This window comes from Typopeltis vanoorti, chromosome 1 (assembly GCF_054136105.1).
Source record: "Typopeltis vanoorti isolate ZY-2024b chromosome 1, IOZ_Tvanoo_1.0, whole genome shotgun sequence".
Taxonomy (NCBI): Eukaryota; Metazoa; Arthropoda; class Arachnida; order Uropygi; family Thelyphonidae; genus Typopeltis; species Typopeltis vanoorti.
Genome location: NC_143549.1, coordinates 185475853 through 185496102, shown reverse-complemented (window position 1 = coordinate 185496102; position 20250 = coordinate 185475853). Strand labels below are relative to the sequence as shown.

Sequence of the window (20250 nt, the reverse complement as noted above, 5' to 3'; positions counted from 1 at the left end):
AGTCAACCAGTGAATTACCATCCAATTGCTCTCTCTCTCTCCTGTTCTCTCAAAGATTATGAGAAAGTCATCAACAACCACCTTTTGAACCATCTAGAAACATACCAACTAATCAGTGACGAACAGTATGGATTCTGCCACTGGCAATCTACAGCTGATTGACTTCCTTTCACTTATGGACTTAAGCCATGGAAAAATTTGGAGAAATTCATGTGGTTGCCCTCGACATTTCAAAGGCATTTAATCAGGTTTGGCACAGGGGCCTACTTACCAAACTGACATCCTATTGTCTGCCTTCCCCACTCCGCAACTAGATCGCCAACTTTCTCACTGGTCACTCACCATGTGTCATGGTGGATGGTTTTGTATTTTCCAGTTAGTTTCTGCCTCTGTGCTTCATATGCTGCTTGTTTAATGTTTATTTTGATTTTTTTTTTCACAATGAGAATCTGTATTTTCCTCATTGCAGGCAACATTTTCTTGGATTTCTTCTTTTTAGTTTATTTTTATACTGCCTTCTTATAATAATTCCCCTTTAAATTTATTTCCTTGTAATTCTTAATTTTAGTTTTTCACCTTTTTTTCTATTTTGTTGAAGTAGAAATTTCCCCATCAGTAGTCCATTATTACTTCCATTGTTTGCAGATGTTAGAACTCGAATGTCCAATATTTCATTTGAGTTCACTGTTCTATTTGTTATTATATGATTTATGGTACACATTTGTTAAATGTGATACCATAAATTATTATTCATTTTAAGTTCGTTATCTGTACATAATTAAAGTAATCTTATTCCATTTGAGATTTCAGTTGTTTTATTGAGTGTTTGATATGTTGCTTGTATTGCACTGTTTTCAATTCTTGCATTTAAGTCTCCTTCCAACATTATTAATTGAGCTGATGATATTGTTTCAGAGTTTCAAAAATGTTATTAAACACTAAGGAAACTCTGAAACAATATCAGCAGCTCAATTAATAATGTTAATTTTTGATTTCACTTTTCCTTCTTGAGAATGATAGGCATTGATTATATTTAGAGTTTTGTTTTGTTATTTTATTTTTAGATACATATTCCCATTATTTTATTTCACTTGGAAAATCCTTATATATTATTATTCCAGTGTCTGTTTTGGCTCCCTTGTTTCTCTACTCTACTAAAATATGTGATATTTAATTTATACCTATCTCTCTTTTTTTTTTTAATGATATGCAAGCTATTTTTATATTTTATATATCTAATTTGTTCAATTTGTTCTTGTTTTTGATTTAAGGAATGAATGTTCCAACTTCCAGTCCTCAATGATTTCTGTTTCCACTCCCTTTTCTTGTTTTTTCCTGGTTTAAAATGTATGGACAGTCTGGCTACATTTTGTACTGTTTCTCTAAATGTTCAGATTTAGTTCATTTGCTGATTCTCCCCCTCCCCCCCTGCTTTAGCCAAGCAAGTTGTGGCTAAAGCAGGATGGCCCTTCTGGTAGTTCTTGACAACCTCATTTGTGTTGAACCCAGCTTGTTCTTTTCCAAGTTTTTTCCCACAGTTTTTCTGACCTTTCACTCACGTATTCTTGCAAAATTTTCTTACCCAAAACACCCAATAGAGAAAATGTTCAGTAATGTTTTCATTTTTAGGTAGATAGGTCTACTCAAATCATTGGAATTTGGCCTTTTCATCATATCTTCTGAATTAGGGAGTGTAGTCACAGTAAAGTTTTGATATCTCCATATATAAATTTCCGCGAGAATCTCCATATTTAATTCTTTTTTTTTTTGTTCAATATCATCTGCTGCAGTTGATATTTTTTGAACACAGTGTGAATATAGTCTGTTTACTGAGAATATAGTTTTGACCAAATCTGTGATTTGGGCTGTGTTTGCCATTGCCAACTAGAGCAAGTGGCACATGAAGTTGTGTATTTTTGATAGGTTGTAAATGTGCATTGGTCTTGGGTATTGAAAGCCTAGACTTTTTTAGATTTCTGAGAGCACTGAGCTTATTTCATGTAGAAAGTAGACGATGTGGATAGTGTTTTTCAGTTAGCTTATTGTCAAATATATATATATCTTTGTTACTTCATGAATAGTGTACATTTAATTCATATGCTTTGATGTCTCCACCAATCTTGCAGACATTTGAATACATTGTCTGTGAGAATTTAATAATTTATCTTTGTTTCCAGTCTTCAGCCTCTCCATGGTATCAAGTACTACACTATCCAGCAATCTGCTTTATTTACTATTACAGTAAATCACACATTATCTGGTCACTTATTAACAATATAGCATGAAACTTGTGATACAAACTGGCCATCTCTGCATCTGGTTACTGAATGGCTTTGCAGAGATGATGAGATTATAGTACTCACTGAATACTGAATTGCTTTTGAGTGGATAAACTTCATAGCACAGTTAGTAACATGATGCCCTTTTATTTTTATTATATGCAAGAGGAATAATGTCTTGTGGAGGTGACAGATTAAACAGTACTTATTATGAATTATTGTTATCATGATTTTCACTATGCCTTTTCCATTTTGGTTTTCAGTCATAGTCATAAGTTCTACAATATGTATAATAGCACTCTTAAAAATAACAATGTAGTTTGAAATTGATACACACAAAATTTCCCAGAAAATATTCAAATATAACTAAATGTTTTGTCTGTAATTTGGAACTGGCTCATGCTGTTCTTTCTTGTAGAAAATAAAAATCCAAAAAGGAAGTTACTTTTCACTAATGTGCTTGTTGTGAGACACTGCTTATGTGTAGACTAGTTTTTATAATTGAAGATGTCATATCAGTTTAACAAAATAAAATCATTTTTAAAGTGACACATTATTATTTATTTTCCGAAATTTTTAATACTTCATTAGTCTACTCCATTATTGTTAAATTAATAAAAACATGTATATTTCAGATGAAATTATGGCTGCTCTGAAATTAGATAATGTGACAGTTGGGCAAACAGCTTGGAAACCATGCAGTCAACAGGCCTGGGATCAAAGGTTCAGCATTGACTTGGATAGGGTAACTTACTTGAATATTTGTTTAATAAAAGTAATTTCATGATGAGAACACTACAAATTAGTGTTCTCGATAGTGATTCTGGTTTTCATTCATAGTACATGGATTCGTTATTACTAGTCCTGTAGCACTGGCCTTTACACCTTCCCTTACAATAAGATTGGAACATTACAGTATCCAGCACAGGACCCAACCTAAGTTTGAACATGAGATGAGGCTGAACTATAATGTAGACTTAGGGCATGGTCCATACAGCCCTCATCATTAATAGAACTGATTCCTTAGAGAAGAAGCACAGTACTGGAAGCTTTCTACCTGAAAATCTTCCACAACGTATTGAAAAAATTATCATTATTTGATGCATTATCTCACTAAAAATCATACCCTATTGCAGGATAACTGATACATACATGCACGCACGCACGTGCATGCACACACACGATCATCTATAGCTTAACAATATGGTAATATCAACAAGTAACATTCGCACAGTATAGAAAAAAAAGAAATATTAGTTTATCATCATCATCAAATTCCTGACATGTACCCTCAAGGGGTGTAGGATATGATAGTACTACATGAAAAACGTTCATCATTGCTAGCTTTCTATCTACAATTTTCCTTTGAATCAATCTGTTACCTGTCAAGACTCAGACATTATCAGATCTTATATTTCTGTCTTCTAAGGCACTCTTTACTGCATCAATCCACCTATATCTTGGTCTTCCTCTGGGTCTTTTCCTGCCAACCTGGCAGAGAACACTTCTTTTGCTAATCTTTCCTCTCCCATTCTGTTTAAGTGACCATACCACCTGAGATTAGCTCTGTAACACATTCCTGCATTCCTAATATCCTCGTTTTTAATATGATATTGCCACTGATACCATCTATTCAATCTGCCCTAATCTTTCTCAGGACTCTCATATCTGTGGTCTCTAGTCTTTAGTCAAGAATTTTTTTTTTTTTTTTTTCCCTAACCCAACTCTCAGATCCATAAGTTAAAACTGGTTTGAACACTGTCTTGTATACAGCTAATTTAGTGTTTTTGACTAATTTCTCTCTTATTCCATATAAATTTATTCAGCTGACTTCCTATCATACTGGTTTTGTTGATTCTATTATCTATTTCCTTATTTAATTTACCCACTTCATTAAAAATTGTGCCTAAATAGCTGAATTGTTTTACTTGTTCTATAGGTTCCTCATTTATGATACAGTTGGTATTTTCAATGTTTCTGCCTATTTTCATTGTCTTTGTCTTGTTATTGCTGATTTTCACACCAAATCTATAACAACAGTTATTTAATTTAGTCAGGGAATCTTGTAGAATTGTACTGGATTTATTTAAAAGTATAACATCATCTGCATAAAGTGAAGAACTGAGATTAACATATCCCAATTTTGATATCAGATTTAATACAGCTTTCCTTCATAATATGATCCATATAGATAATGAATAACAGATGGAATAATGTACATCCTTGTCTGAAACTAGATTTAACATTAAACCACCTTCCTATACGTCCTTCAATTCTAACTGCTGACTTAAACTCAAATAAAGACGAAGTATTGCTTGATATAATTCCCCACTGACACTATACAACTATGGCGTTTTGAATAGCTTCTCTCTTGGCACCTTGTCATATGCATTTTGTAGTTCTACAAAACTTAAATACAGATCTTTGTTATATTCTCACAATTTCTCAACTATTTGTTGTAAAGTGAAAATCTGATCCTGACAGCCTCTATGACCTGAATCCAGCTTGTTCTTCACCAAGCTTTCTTTCCACAGTCCTCAAATGTTTTTCCAAGTATACTTGCATAAATCTTACCAGGAACACTCAGTAATGAAATACTCTGTAAATTTCACATTCAGTTTTATTTCCTCTTTTGTGTACTATGAGAAGCTCTACTCCAATCATCTGGAATTCGTCCCTCTGTCCAGGCCTTCTGAACTATGCTGTGCAGCCACTGTAAAACTTTTATACCTCCATACTTCAGCATTTCTGGTCAGATATCATCTACTTCAGCTACCTTTCCACATTTCAGGCTTTTGATGGCTTTTTCTACTTCAAGTATAGATATGTATTCCTGATTGCATGCCTGTTGAGTGTGTTTTACCCCTGCTGTCACTGTTTGTTTCTTTAGCAATTTTTCAAAGTAATTACTCCATACATTAAGGATACCTTTCTCTCCAGTTTTCATGTCACCTTTATCAATTTTAATTCCTTTTACAGCCCTCTTTCCTCCATTTCTGAGCTTTTTTAACAGCCTCCAGAATATTTTGCCATCTTCCTGATATTTATTTTCTATGTTCTTCCCATTACTTTTATTTAACTAGTTTTATAGTGTTTAGCTTTTTTACATTTTTCTTATTCTCCAAGAGCACAAGCTGACTTATTTGCTAGGAACTTGATATTCTTTCTTCTTTTCCTTCACTTCCTCTTAACTTCCTGTGTCTACTATGGATTCCGATTTTTCTATCCTTGAAGACAACCTCACCACATGCCTCTCTGGCTGAATTAATGTTGTCTTCAGTGCTTGCCACTGAATCTCCCAGATTAGTCTACAGTTCACATCTGAGAGCTGCTGAACTTTTATTTGCTTTAAAACTTTCTTACGTGTTCTTCTTTTCAGTATGAAATTCAATTTTATCCTACTCAAGACTAAATGGTGATCACTTCTAATTTCAAATCCTCTGTACACTTTAGTGTCTTGCACCAGTGAGAAAAAATCACTCTCACCAATAACATAGTCAATGGAACTTTTCTTATTCCTTGCCTCTTCTCTCCATGTGAATTTTTGCACATTTTTATGTTGGAACATGGTGTTAGTAATAACCAGTCCATGTTGTAAGCAGAAATCCAACAGGTATTTGCCATTATTATTAGCTTTGCTCTTTTCTCCAAATTTTCCCAAAATATTTCTGTATGTCTGACAATCATTTCCTACTTTGCTATTTAGATCTCCAATAGGGACCAACTTTTCCTTTTTCATTGTGTCAGTTGCTTTCTCTAAAACCTCAAAAAATTCCTCTGCTTCTGCATAGTAGAATCTTCTTGGGACCATTGACACAAATAAGTCTCATTGGCCAGTTTCCCATTATAATATTTACGCACATCACTCTACTTGATATTGCTTGCCATGTATACAGTACATTAAATCAGTATTCTTAGCTAATTTTTTTAAGTGAGATCTTTATCAACAAAGCATTCAACAGTTAAAGTATTCCTTCTTCTGTTCAAGAAGAAATTACTCGCCTTCCTCTTCCATACATGAAAGGAATATCAGGAGATATTTTAAAAATTCTCAGCACCAAAAATTTGCATCTAGATTGCTTGCTCTTGTGACTATCTTATTTTTGACAGTCTAAAAGATCTGCTGCTGTACATGATTAGAAACATAAAACATAGATCAACCATCATGAACCTGACATGTGGCCTTGTAAAACATGCCATCTCTACTAAGCATAGGATCCTGTGGAAAACATACAAATTCTCCACAAGAAGTGTAAATATGCAAACCATAGTGAAATAATTGGCACTTTTAATGGAGTGAAAGAGTAGATGTGAATAGCGATACTCTCATTGATGACAAATGGATTACTAATGATTGCAGTTGTATTTTGTATGTGTTTCCAGTAAGTTGCTGTGGGTCAGAATGAATTGCATATTATCCTATAACATGTTCACAGCAAATTGTCATAGCAAAACTTAACTAACAATAAGCAGCGCCTGTATACATTGGTAGTTCAGTAAATGACTAATAGGGTGTGTGGATAAAGATCACTGGAGGCAGTTGTTTTCTTCTAAAACATAGGATATATATTTTTTAATTGGAATAAATGGATTTTTATTCGCTGTATCTATTCTTTCCAAGCCCGGAATGAAAGTGTCCCTGTATAGTGACTCCCCCCCACGACCACCATTGACACCATACTGCACAGAGAAAAGCAAAATTTAGCAAAAGCTTTATTGTAGTTGACAGTTAGTGACAATTCAAGTAGTGTAATTAGAGACAGGTGGAATGAAAGTGAGTTTGTATGAACCCCACACTAGACTGTACTTATAGACACAAGCACAACAAAGTGAAAATCTCATTATTGTGCTAAATGCAATGTCCTAACAACTTATTTCAGATGCTTACTTGCAGAAGATGTTGTCACATCTGTTTATAATATCATTGGATGCAGCAACCAGCTGATTTATGTAAAGCAAATTTTTAAAAGCTGACAAAGATTAAAATATGTATATAGTCTTTTTTCAGAAACAAACAAAAAATTGTGTAACTTAATCAAATAGAATTACACTTTGGATTTTTTGTATCATTAAGTCAATTCACAAATACCAATTTTACAGAAATTTAAACTGGCATGCCATATATATATATATATATATATATATATATATATATATATATATATATATTAAAAACATTTTTTAAAAAATATGCCCACCCAAGGTAGAAAAGACAATGTACTGTTAAGTGAGTTTCCTCTTGATATGCGTTAAAGGGCTAGAGCCATTGTATGCCACTATGGAAACTTAATTCAGTAACTCGTTGTAAATAGATGTAAAAATACACATTTAAAAATAAAAGGAAATATATATATACACAGACGTTTAATTACAACTCATTTAAACTAATACTCTAAATATAAACCTTAATGGTTATTTATCACAGCAACCAATACATATCATTAAGCACTCAGTTTTGTCTTCCATTAAAGCCTTCCATTAAAGCCTTCCCATAACATTTGTTATGGGAAGGCTTTAATGGAAGCCTTTACATGTTTCGCAGTATTCCTTCAGGGCACTTGCTGACTTATGTATGAGGAACTTTCTATATGATTTTTTTCTTTTTCAGCACTGCCTCTTTAACTTGAATATGTCATGAAGTGTGGAGTTTTCTATTCCTGCTGACAGCTTCACCTCCTTGATTAAATCAATTTTCACTTTTCTTTTGATTATCTTTAACAATATCTGACATAATATAAAACAAAAAAAAAATTACATGACACTATAATAAACTTTAATGAAAGGCACAAAATATGTTTACTTTCCATTAAAGTTTCTTATTGTGATTATGTAATTTTTGTTGTTCTAAGATTTTGTTCTTGTTTTCATAAATTTTCACCCTTCCCTTCCCAACAATATTTATATATTTAAATCAGCAGTTCAGCTCTGAAAGCTGCTTTATTTGATTATTTTTAAAACTTTCATATGTATTTTTCTTTTCAAAGCAATATTCATTTGTACCCTGCATTGAATAAATGCAGGATACAAATGTTCTGTTTCATATACTCTTTTGTCCTAAACCGTTGTAAACACGTTGCATAGTCTTGATTGTATCTTCTCTCTCTCTCTCTCTCTCTCTTGCTGTGTGACTGTATGCACATCTTTAGTGATTAGTAACACCATATTCCAACATAATCCATCTGTAGAAATTTATCAGGTACCTGCTGATATTAGTTTTGCTATTTTCTACATTACTACTTACTGCAACAATAATCTGCTTATCTTAATTATGATGTTCCTTTTAAATTAGCTTTCTTAATTTCTAAATTATATTTTCTTAATTATCTAAATGTAACTAAAAGAGAATCAGAAATTTTGATTCTAGGTATATTATCTACTTGTTATATGAATTTTATTAATGTTTTTTTTTTTTTTTTGTGCTAATTTCAGTCTCGAGAATTGGAAATTCAGATATACTGGAAGGACTGGAGATCTATGTGTGCTGTTAAATTCTTAAGGTTAGAAGAATTTATTGATGATATTCGACATGGCATGGCTCTTCATCTTGAACCACGTGGTTTACTTTTTGCTGAGGTATTAGAAAATATGTTTGATTTTGTATTTTACTAATGTTTATTAACAGAATTATATATTTGTAAGTAATGTATGCTTGTATATTCTCCTCCTCTGTATTATTAAAAATTAATGCTCTAGGTATGCATTTGTTACATGAACATTTATTCCAATTTTCCTGTATATTTTTTATTCTGAAGTATAGTGTTTTGTTCTGTCCGATATCAGATTTGGAAAGCTTTCCTTATATTCTAACTAGTTTTAATAATTAAATAATCATACCCCCCTCCCCATCACATCAAATACAATTTACAGTTCATTTTTAAACACATGATTAACAATGTATTCCTGAAAATATAATAAAATATAGTAATCATTGTACAGTAAATGGTAGCAGTGTCAAATTTACAATTTTCATGTTCTGTTAATTACTTGAGTATTTTGAAATATCATCCACACAGAAGAGAAAGTGAAAAACCTATAACAAATAGCAATGCTTTGTGTGTGGGCACAAAGCATTGCTATTTGTTATAGGTTTTTCATCTTATTATTTATTATTTTATAGTTATTTCATTTCTATTTGTTAAAGTATTCCTCTTTTTTCTTAAAAATGATTAAGAAAAAAGAGGAATCCTTTGTTGTTTTCTCAAATAGCTGAAGTTCATAGTCCTTGGTGAAAATGGTGTAGGCTGCTATTCCAAAGAGCAGATGTAGCCAAATGAAAAAGGAGGATAAGAAGTTAAAGCTGAATTGTGTATGGATGTTGACTGTCAACAGCTCATGGTTTTTCATATTTAGTGCATGCTAGAGGAACGGTGACAGAGCAGCACCATTAAAATATAATATACTTACAGAAAAGACATACATGTATTGGAGGGAGTCTATATTATGGAATCTCTATATTTATTGATACATATCCAAAATAGTGTTTGTATTATAGATGTAAAATGTTTGTATGTTCTGTCTGTATAGAGTACTCAGTACAGTTTTCCTTTCCCTTACATATTCATTCTGTGAAATACCAGTTGTACTGTTACCTTCTGAAACAAAGGCTGCTACACAACATATCCCCCCCCCCCTACACACACACATCAAATCAAAATTACATGACAAGATTTGCTAGCAATTCACTGTCATAGTGAATACTTTTTATTCATTGATCTTTCAGGACCTGAAGTGGAATATATTTTAATTATTCTAAGTAGAAAAATCATATTAGCTACATTTGTAAAAATCATCATCATCATCAAATTCCTGACATGTATCCTCAAGGATGTGATAATACTACATGAAAAATTTACATCATTACTAACTTCCTATCTACAATTTTCCTGTAGATCAGTCTGTTACTTGTCAAGACTCCAATATTATCAGATCTTATATTTCTGTCATCTAAGGCACTTCGTACCATATCAATCCACCTATATTTTGATCTTCCTCTGGGTCGTTTTCCTGCCAACCTTGCAGAGAACACTTGTTTTACTAATCTTTCCTCGCCTACCACCTGAGGTTAGCTCTGCTAATGCATTCCTGGATGGTGACAATGTCAAGTGCTTTCCTAATATCCTCGTTTTTAATATGATATTGTCATTGATTCCATCTGTTCATGCCTCTAATCATTCCCTATCTGTGGTCTCTAGTCTTTGGTGAAGTGTTTTACTTCTGACCCAGCTCTCAGATCCATAAGTTAAAACTAGTTTGAACACTGTCTTGTATACAGCTAATTTAGTGTTATGACTAATTTCTCTTATTCCATATGAATTTATTCAATTGACTTCCTACCATACCAGCTTTGTTGATTCTGTTGTCTATTTCCATATTTAATTTACCATCTTCACTAAAAATCGTGCCTAAGTAGCTGAAATGTTTTACTTGTTCCACAGGTTCTCCGTTCAGAATGCAGTTGACATTTTCAACGATTCTGCCTATTTTCATTGTCTTTGTCTTTTTATTGCTGACCTTCATACCATATCTATTATAACAGTTATTCAATTTAGTCGAGGAATCTTGCAGACTCGTAGCAGATTTATTGATAAGTATAACATCGTCCGCATAAAGCAAAGAGCTGACATTAACATCTCCAATTTTGATATCATGTTTAATACCACTTTCCTTCATAATGTGATCCATATAGATAATGAATAACAGAGGGGATAATGTACATCATTGTCTCACACCAGATTTAACATTAAACCATCTTCCTGTACTTCCATCAATTCTAACTGCTGACTTCAACTCAAATAAAGACTAACTATTGCTTGATATAATGCCCCATTGACACCATATAACTATAGCGTATTGAATAGCTTCTCTCTTGGCACCTTATAAAAAATAAATATATTTTAAAGAATGAAATTAATTTTTAAAAATAATTTAACACAATTTATGAAGTTTAACATAAGTAAATCTCTTCACACCATTATTATTTTCTTTTGCATAACTACTCAGCCAACCAGCTTGGTTGGCCGAGTGGTTGGTGTATCTACTCTCCAGCCAAAAGGCTGCGGGTTCCAATTCTGCCATGGGCATGGATGTTTGTGATTGTCTGTGAAAGCACTAATGGTGGTAGTCGGCGGTAGATGGCATTGGTGTTAGATGATGAAGGTCGGTGGAGTAGTGAGATGAAGTGCTGTAGAGTTGATGCCCTCCCTCAATGAGTCTTTGGACTCCCAGGAGGTGTGATATAATAATAATAATATTAGTAAGGCTCATAACTTCTTTGGCAGATGAAATTCTTAATTTTTAATGCCAATATCAAGATTGGCATTTCTTGTTGGTCCCCAAATTTTTTAGCAGTTCTGTCATTATCAGTTTTTGTAGTGATTATAGGTCTCTTTAACCTATAAGTTTCTCCTCAAATTGTCCCCTGAAACTTGGTGAAACCTGTAGTGCATTGTACTGTGAATTAAGCCAGTGATTAGGTACTCAGAAAAAAATTTATCTAATTTTAATTTCAAGTAGCATATTTTTTTGTGTGTTACCTACTTTGCTTACTGGTAGCATTGTGTAAAGTTTACTTTCCAGAAAATAATGTTACCTAGATCTTGAACCATCCACTTGTATTTCTAATCTACTAGCTACATGCCTAACCTTTTGTGGACAAAAAGCAAAATTGTCATGGGGAGAAGAAAATTACAGAAATTCACAGAAAAATTTTCTTCTTAGAAAATTCTTTGAATGCCATTTTTCTACACTTTAGTGGAGCAGTGATTCTCTCATATACAATCATTCATAGACCAAATAGTGAGGTTGCTCTGCCAACAAAACTTAAAGGTTGCATTCTACCCAATCAACAAGATCTATAATCACCTAAACCTCTATATTCCCCACCTAAAAAGCAAGGTATCTACAAAATCAGTTGTGATTTACACTACACAGGACAGACAAGCAGATCTGGAGAGGTGCACCAATCAGAACACTTCAAAGATTTTGAGAACAAAAGAAGCCACAAATCAGCTGGCAGCACAAACAAAAGTAGTACGGCAAAAAACAAAAATTCTCCATATAGGTTACCATTTTTTCTCAAGAGCATTCAAAGAATCAGCTGAAATGATGAAACATTCCAGAGCGTAACAGAAAACAAGGGTTTTAAAATTTTAAATAAAAATTTTATTTTAGGAAGGGATTTTGTTTGGTGCATTATTCCAAATATCGGAATAGTATTATAAAATTAGAATATTCTAAACAGTGAACAAAAATCTTGTTTCTTGGATGAAGTATTGAGCATGAGGACAGATGAAGGAATGTGTTCTTCAGAGCTGGGCAAGATAAGAGAAGAAGAGGACTGATATGACTGACACATATGTTGGAGAGAGGAGCTTATCAAATAGATAGAGGGGAATTCTTGCATAGTATAATGAATGATGTAAGAACAAGAAGTAATTCCTGGAAACTGTACAAATGTCATGTAAGTAAGGAAGTGAAAAGGAGATTGTTTGCTTGTTGGGTAGTGAATGAGTGGAATGCATTGTCAGAGTGTATTTTGAATGCATTCAAGGCAAGGTATGATTAACTATTGTGATCTGTGAGTGCTTTACCTCCTATGATGAGTTTTTCGGATAATTCCTTCCAGTCATCCTCCATGGATGATTGGAAGGAATAATTAAAAAAATAATAATAATAATAAATAAATAAATAGGAAAAGACTGACTTTTGTAGGCACAAAAGTTCATTAGACTGTCTTCACCCCATTACAGAATGTTAAGGATATTTGTGTTACGTTATTCATGATGGAAGACCTTGAAGCTTGGAACATTTGAGCACTAGAAAGTCATATAGCAGAAGATTTGAAGAGGATATTCAGTTGTTTGCCAATGATGCAAAACTAGGGAGGACAATAGTTGACAAAGGTGATATAGATATCTTACAGGATGATTTAAGTAAATAGGATTTATTTAAATAAATAAATGAAATGGTTGTCAATTCAGTGTTGTAAAATGTACTTCAGGATGAAAAGATTACATACTTTGTATTCATATTGATGAGGCTAGATATCTGGAGTGATGGTGGATAGAGATTTGAAATTCAGAGGACATACTGCAAGAGGTTGCAAAATAGCTCAGAGAATTACTTGGATGCTGAAGAACACATTGACAAGTGAAGATAGGGAGATACCGTTAAGAAGAGTTTTCGAGCCTGTCTCCCATCACCATTGAACTTGAGCAAATTGTGGACAGCTCTAGAGGATGCATGGGTCTCCATACCTGTGAAACATTTTCACAAACTTGTGGAGTCCTTGCCTCGTTATCTTCTTCTTCTTCTTCTGTAGCTTCTCCCACTTAAGTGAGGTCATTGTTGATGATGAGTCTCCTCCACATCCTCCTGGCTTGGGCTGTCACCACATACAAGTTCTTCATCCTCAAGTCCTCTTCTACCAGCTCCCTCCATCTCTTCTTTGGCCACCCAGGCTTCCTCCTTCCTTGCACATCCATCTGCATGACCCTTCTTCCCACATATTCGTCCTCCCTCCTCATCACATGACCAGACCATCTCAACCTTGCCTCCTGTATCTTCGCTCCTAAGTTCGTAACTTTCACTGTTCCCCTCACATAGTCATTTCTCAGACGATCCTTTCTGATCACACCGCACATCCACCTAAGCATTCTCATCTCTGCTACTTCCATCCTGCTGATGTTATTTTTCCTCAGGGCAACAGTTTTCATAGCATACGTCATAGCTTGGCTTCACTACTGTCCTATTTTGTCTTTCAGATTGATCGGCACCCTCTTATCGCATAACACTCCAGCCATTTCTCTCCAGTTCCTCCAACCTGCTTGTATCCTGCATCCCACTTCCTTCTCAGCCCCTCCATCTTCTTTCACTGTTGAAACTAAGTATCTAAAGTCTCTCACCTTCCTGATGACATTTCCTTCCAGCTCCAGATCTGTCTCCTAGTTGCTACCCACTGTGCAACACACATACTCTGTCTTGCTTCTGCTCAGTCTCATACTTCTCTCTTCCAGTACTTTTCTCCATCTTTCCAGTTTAGTTCCCACTTCTTCTCTTGAATCTGCACACAGCAAGATGTCATCTGCATACAACATTGTCCAAGGTGCATCTTCTCTCACCACCTCCATCACAATATTAAACAGAAACGGACTTAATGCTGACTCTTGATGCAAGCCAACTGTTACTTGAAAACTTTCTCTCTGTCCCAGACAGGTCCGAACTCTTGCCTTCACATTTCTATACATATCCCGCACCAACCTGACATATTTCTACGTTAGCTTCTGCTCCCTCAGATACCTCCAGACTTCTTGCCTTGGCACTCTATCATATGCTTTCTCCAGATCAATAAATGCCAGATGTAACTCCCGTTGTTTCTCTCGAAACTTTTCCATCATCTGCTGTAACCCAAAGATAGCATCTGTTGTTGATCTACCAGGCATGAAGCCAAATTGTTTCTTTGTAATCTTCACCTCCTTCCTCCTCCTTCCATGAAGAACCCTTTCTAGAATCCTTGCCTCATTATGCGGTGGCCATTATTGCCAGAGGGGATCCAACACATTACTAGGTAGCTATCCCTAATTCAATGGCATTTCAGTCTATTTCTCTGTATGTTCCATTTACATCATGTGTATTAGATGCATAAAACAGCATTGCTGCTGTTTTGTGTGTCTAATATACATTGTAGTCTAATATACATGAATGCTCCTGGAATTTAACATCATTTCAATATAATAGTGTAATTGGTAGACAAAGGAAATCTTATGTTGATGACAACATGCTGTTACTGTTCTTCTAGGTGTGCTTGGAAGATCCATGTAATGGCTTTTGGTGGGGGGGGGGATGGCTCCATGATTTGTAGAAGAGTTGAGTGCAATTCTGCCGGAATTATTAATGCTAGTTCTGATGCCATAACATATACAGAACTTGAATACCTGCATAAAAGGGAAGTGAAGCGAATTAGTTAGAGAGAGCTCATTAATGAATGATTAGTGAGAAAGTGATTAATCACTTTCTCAGTAATCAGAAGCCTCTTCAAATGCCTTAATCCAAATCCATTCATTTTGCAGAGCTTTGTGCTGGATATCGTTCTGCAGTCTTAAAAGAGTTGACTCTGTTGTAGGACTGTTCCTTTTCTCTAGGCTTTCACCACTCAGCAGAATAACATCTTAATGTCTACCACCCACTCTGTCATTGGTTGGCCAGTCTGTTCTATGATTATTGATACACTATTTATCATGATGGGCAGCATCATCTTTTCAGATTTCCTTAACCAATGCTAGAGTACCCCAGAGCTCCAATTTTGTCCTTCCTCTTCCTGCTATACATGCGTGATTTTCTCTAGTTGACCTCAGATTTCATCCATAGTTTTGTTGGTAGTACATGCTGTTTTCCCTCTCTTCTTAGTTCAAGTCTCATAGGTCAAAAAAAAGTTCCAGGCTTTATTAGTCAAACACTGATTTTCTTGTCATTCCTCAGTGGAATGAGGAAACTCAATTTCTACAAAAACACAGTCCTGTTTTCTTTATTTCTTTGTTTCCTAAAAATCAGAGGTTATTATCTTTGATAATACTCTGAACTCTGCAAGATCAAATTTCTCTTTTTGAGCTTGCACACACTACTTTGTCAAACTATTTCTTACATGAACACTTAATAAAGCGTTCAAATAAGAAATTGGTTTATGTACTGTAGTATTTACTTTCAAAAGGGGATATCAGAGAAATCAAAAAAAGGGAGAAATATTCTGAGTAGTTATAAATAGGATTAAAATGGTTAAAATTTTCTGAAAATTTTAAAAATATAATTTTTTTTAAATAGAAAATTTAACAGAAAATTATTTCTAGGAAACTTTGTACTGCTTGCATAGGGAAGTTATTCTGCTTCATAGTCTGACTAAGAGGAGAAATTTTTCTAGCCCATTTTCAGTTATAAGCTAGCATGGCCATGTGACCCAACACACATTCCTTATGTTATTAGACATCTTATAGAGAAAGAGTGTTTTTTTCTAAACCAACTGGAAACCTAAAGTGAAATTTCTGTAAATGTTTCATTAACAAAATCTGATGTTGATCAGATTTTGAATCTTGATTTTGATCTGTTCTAGCTTTTAGAACATCAACTATAATGATTTGCCATATGACAGTTCATTGACATTACAGACATTTCAAAAGTTGATTTAGTTTATTTGCAAACATGTGCATGCATTTGTACATGAATGTTTTAATTTGTGTATTCAAAATATTTTTATTTTTTATGATAGGTAAAATTTCTGAATCCTATGATATCACGAAAGCCAAAATTGCAGCGACAGAGAAAATTGTTTAAGCATAAAGGTAAAAAAATTCATTTCTTTGATCTGTTATCATATAAGTATTTGTCAGATATATGATTATGTGTTAACCTTTTGCAGCAAACTATTGATTCTGTACTTAAAAATTTAGTATTATTAGAGAGCTTCAACCTTGGAATTTGAGTCTCATGGAAATCATTTCTGCTAAACATACAAATGGCCATCAAGTTTCTAGAAAACATGGTTTTATTATTTTTCAGAAATTTCTAGTAACAGCCATTCCATTAGAAATACAAAATTTTGATTAATCATATCCTTAAAAATTCAGCCATAGTGGTTAGTTTTGATGTCACTTCTCTCTCTTTACTAATGTACCTAACAGACACTCTTGATTTAAAAAGTCTGACTTCCTGTGATATCGCTTTTAATTATTCAAATGTACTATATATGTTGGTTAATTTACTCGACAAGAAAAAATATACAAACAGATTAATGGTACTGCAATTCCCCTCCTTTTATTTTGAGTGTGGTTATGCTTGATTATATGTTTGCCATTTGGGTAAGATACATTGAATTCTTTTATTATTTACCTTAACACCAGTACCCCAGACATTACAGTAGAAAAATAATCAAATGATTGTTTACCTTTTCTTGACACATTAGTCACTCACCTTTCAGATGATTCATTATCTTTTTTTTTTTTTTTTCATTTATACAAAGCCAACACACACACACACACAGGAAGATATCTACAGAAACAATCACATCATCATCCAGCCCAACAATATGGAATTCGAAAAACAATTTATACACAGAGCTATGCCCTTTGTGTAAATGTATGTTCTAATGCTATTGCTCTTTGTTCTAATGATGTGACTTTTTCCACAGAATGATATCATCATACTTTCTTGACCAATGGCTATTGCTCCCACAAAGTAGATGAAATACTACATAGCCTTTTTACTTTTCCCTCCCCTAAACACCCATATGTTAAGGCTTAAATGCTGGAAGAACATCATGTTGGAGGTTTAATGGAGTGTTGAACACACTAAGAAAGGCTTAAAAACTAATTTTTAATGCTTTCAATGCCTATTTAGGTGGTGCACCCTCTCTAGGCATTTGTAGGCAGCCTAGGATGTAAACTAGACTCTCTGACAATTACTTTTCCCAAATTGTGGGAAGTTTTATGTGCCATATTTGTTTAAATTAGGTTGATTTCTGAGTGCTGCTGCAGATTCTGCAAACAGTCTTCTTAAATTTAACTCTTTCAAACAGAACTCAACCATTATACACAACACCTTCCTATCCAATTGCTACAATCCTTACAGAATTAGAAAAATGATCAATCCTTCCCCCATTCCTTGATCATCCCTTCAGAAGGATTTCAAAAATACCATCACCATTCCCTATGTCTGGGGTGCATTGGAAAAAATAGCCAGGTCTTTAAAAAAAATAAATAAAAAAAAAAGTGCAACTGCTACACAGTTTTTAAGCCCCACTGGACACTTGCTACTCTTATCCATTCTACCAAAGATCAGCTCCCTCCTCTCTTCTGTACCTGGAGTATATAAAGTACCGTCCTGCAAGTTGACTTGCTTTGGGCAAATGGGTAGGTCAGTCAGCACTGTTTAGATGAACACAAATCTTACATCTGCAATCATGAGTATGGCCAATCTGGTATCTTGCAGACCTTGTATTAGATACCACTCACAGGATTTTCTGGAAGAAAACCACTATGCTCTGTCATAGTAAATTTAAAAAAAAAAACAACTACAAAGATAAATAGTGAAGGAGCTTGCTCCACCTTTGCATGGAGTTGCCCTGGTGTTGTACTATCCAAGTGATCATTTACACTTGATTCCGCCGATAGTTTTTTTGGCATTGAAACTCTATGGAGGTCGATGGATTTCGACCCGAGTTTCGTACCCGGCTATAAAATAAAACAGGATTTAACATCTCCCTCTTAATTAGGAAAACACTATTTTTGGAATTTGCAGCAGCATTCAGAAATCAACTTAATTTGAATAAATACAGATGAATAAAACTTTCCAAAATTTAGAAAGCAATTATCATCATAGAAAATTTAGAAAACATCATCAGAGGTCCCAATTGACATCCTAGGCTACCTACAAATGCCCAGAGGACATATTACCTACATAGGATTTGAGTTACCCACGTGTTTCATTGAGTAATGTGTTGTCTTTGTCATCATCATCAAATTTCTACCATGTACCCTCAAGGGGTGTACAGGATATGATAGTACTACATGAAAAAAATTACATCATTACTCACTTCCTATCTACAATTTTCCTCCAAATCAGTCTGTTACTTGTCAAGACTCCAACATTATCAGATCTTATATTTCTATCGTCTAAGGAACTTTGTACCTTATCAATCCACCTATATCTTGGTCTTCTTCTGGGTCATTTTGCTGCCAACCTGGCAGAGATCACTTGTTTTGCTAATCTTTCCTCGCCCATTCTACTTAAGTGACCATACCACCTGAGATTAGCTCTCCCAATGCATTCCAGGATGGGGACAATGTCAAGTTCTTTCCTAATATCCTCATTTTTAATATGATATTGCCATTGATGCCATCTGTTTGATGCCTCTAATCTTTCTCAGAATTCTCATAGCTGCGGTCACTAGTCTTTGGCCAAATGTTTTACTTCTGACCCAGCTCTCAGATCCATAAGTTAAAACTGGTTTGAACACTGTCTTGTATACAGCTAAGTTAGTGTTCCGACTAATTTCTCTCTTATTCCATATGAATTTATTCAATTGACTTCCCACCATACCAGCTTTGCTGATTCTGTTGTCTATTTCTATATTTAATTTACCATCTTCAGAAAAAATCGTGCCTAAGTAGCTGAAATGTTTTACTTGTTCCACAGGTTCTCCATTCACAACACAGTTGACATTTTCAATGATTCTGCCTATTTTCATTGTCTTTGTCTTTTTGTTGCTGACCTTCATACCATATCTATTACAACAGCTATTCAATTTAGTCAGAGAATCTTGCAGACTTGTAGCGGATTTATTTAGAAGTATAACATCGTCCGCATAAAGCAAAGAGCTGACATTAACATCTCCAATTTTGATACATGTTTAATACCACTTTCCTTCATAATGTGATCTATATAGATAATGAATAACAGAGGGGATAACGTACATCCTTGTCTCACACCAGATTTAACATTAAACCATCTTCCTGTACTTCCTTCAATTCTAACTGCTGACTTACAACTCAAATAAAGACTAAGTATTGCTTGATATAATGCCCCATTGACACCATATAACTGCAGCGTATTGAATAGCTTCTCTCTTGGCACCTTGTCATATGCCTTTTCCAAATCGACAAAACTTGAATATAGATCTTTGTTATATTCCCATGCTTTCTCGACTATTTGTCGTAAAGTGAATATCTGATCCTGACAGCCTCTATTTGGCCTGAATCCAGCTTGTTCTTCACCAAGCTTTTCTTCCACAATTCTTCTCAACCGTTTCTCAAGTATACTTGCATAGATCTTGCCAGGAACACTCAGTAGGGAAATACCTCTGTAATTCTCACATTCAGTTTTATTTCCCTTTTTATATGTGGGTACTATGAGAGCTCTACTCCAATCATAGGGAATTTGTCCCACTGTCCAGGCTTTCTGAACTATGCAGTGCAGCCACCTTAAG

The 20250-nt window shown here is 34.4% G+C and overlaps 1 protein-coding gene across 1 annotated transcript in view; it reads left to right on the top strand.

The window, feature by feature from the left end:
* Positions 1-20250, top strand: part of Pkn (serine/threonine-protein kinase N) — a 343091-nt gene that overhangs the window by 136473 nt on the left and 186368 nt on the right. Inside the window, exons 8-10 of the mRNA XM_090400359.1 lie at positions 2915-3024; positions 8709-8852; positions 16537-16609. Coding sequence (XP_090256485.1) covers positions 2915-3024; positions 8709-8852; positions 16537-16609 — 327 coding nt within the window. The remainder of the gene's footprint in view (positions 1-2914; positions 3025-8708; positions 8853-16536; positions 16610-20250) is intronic.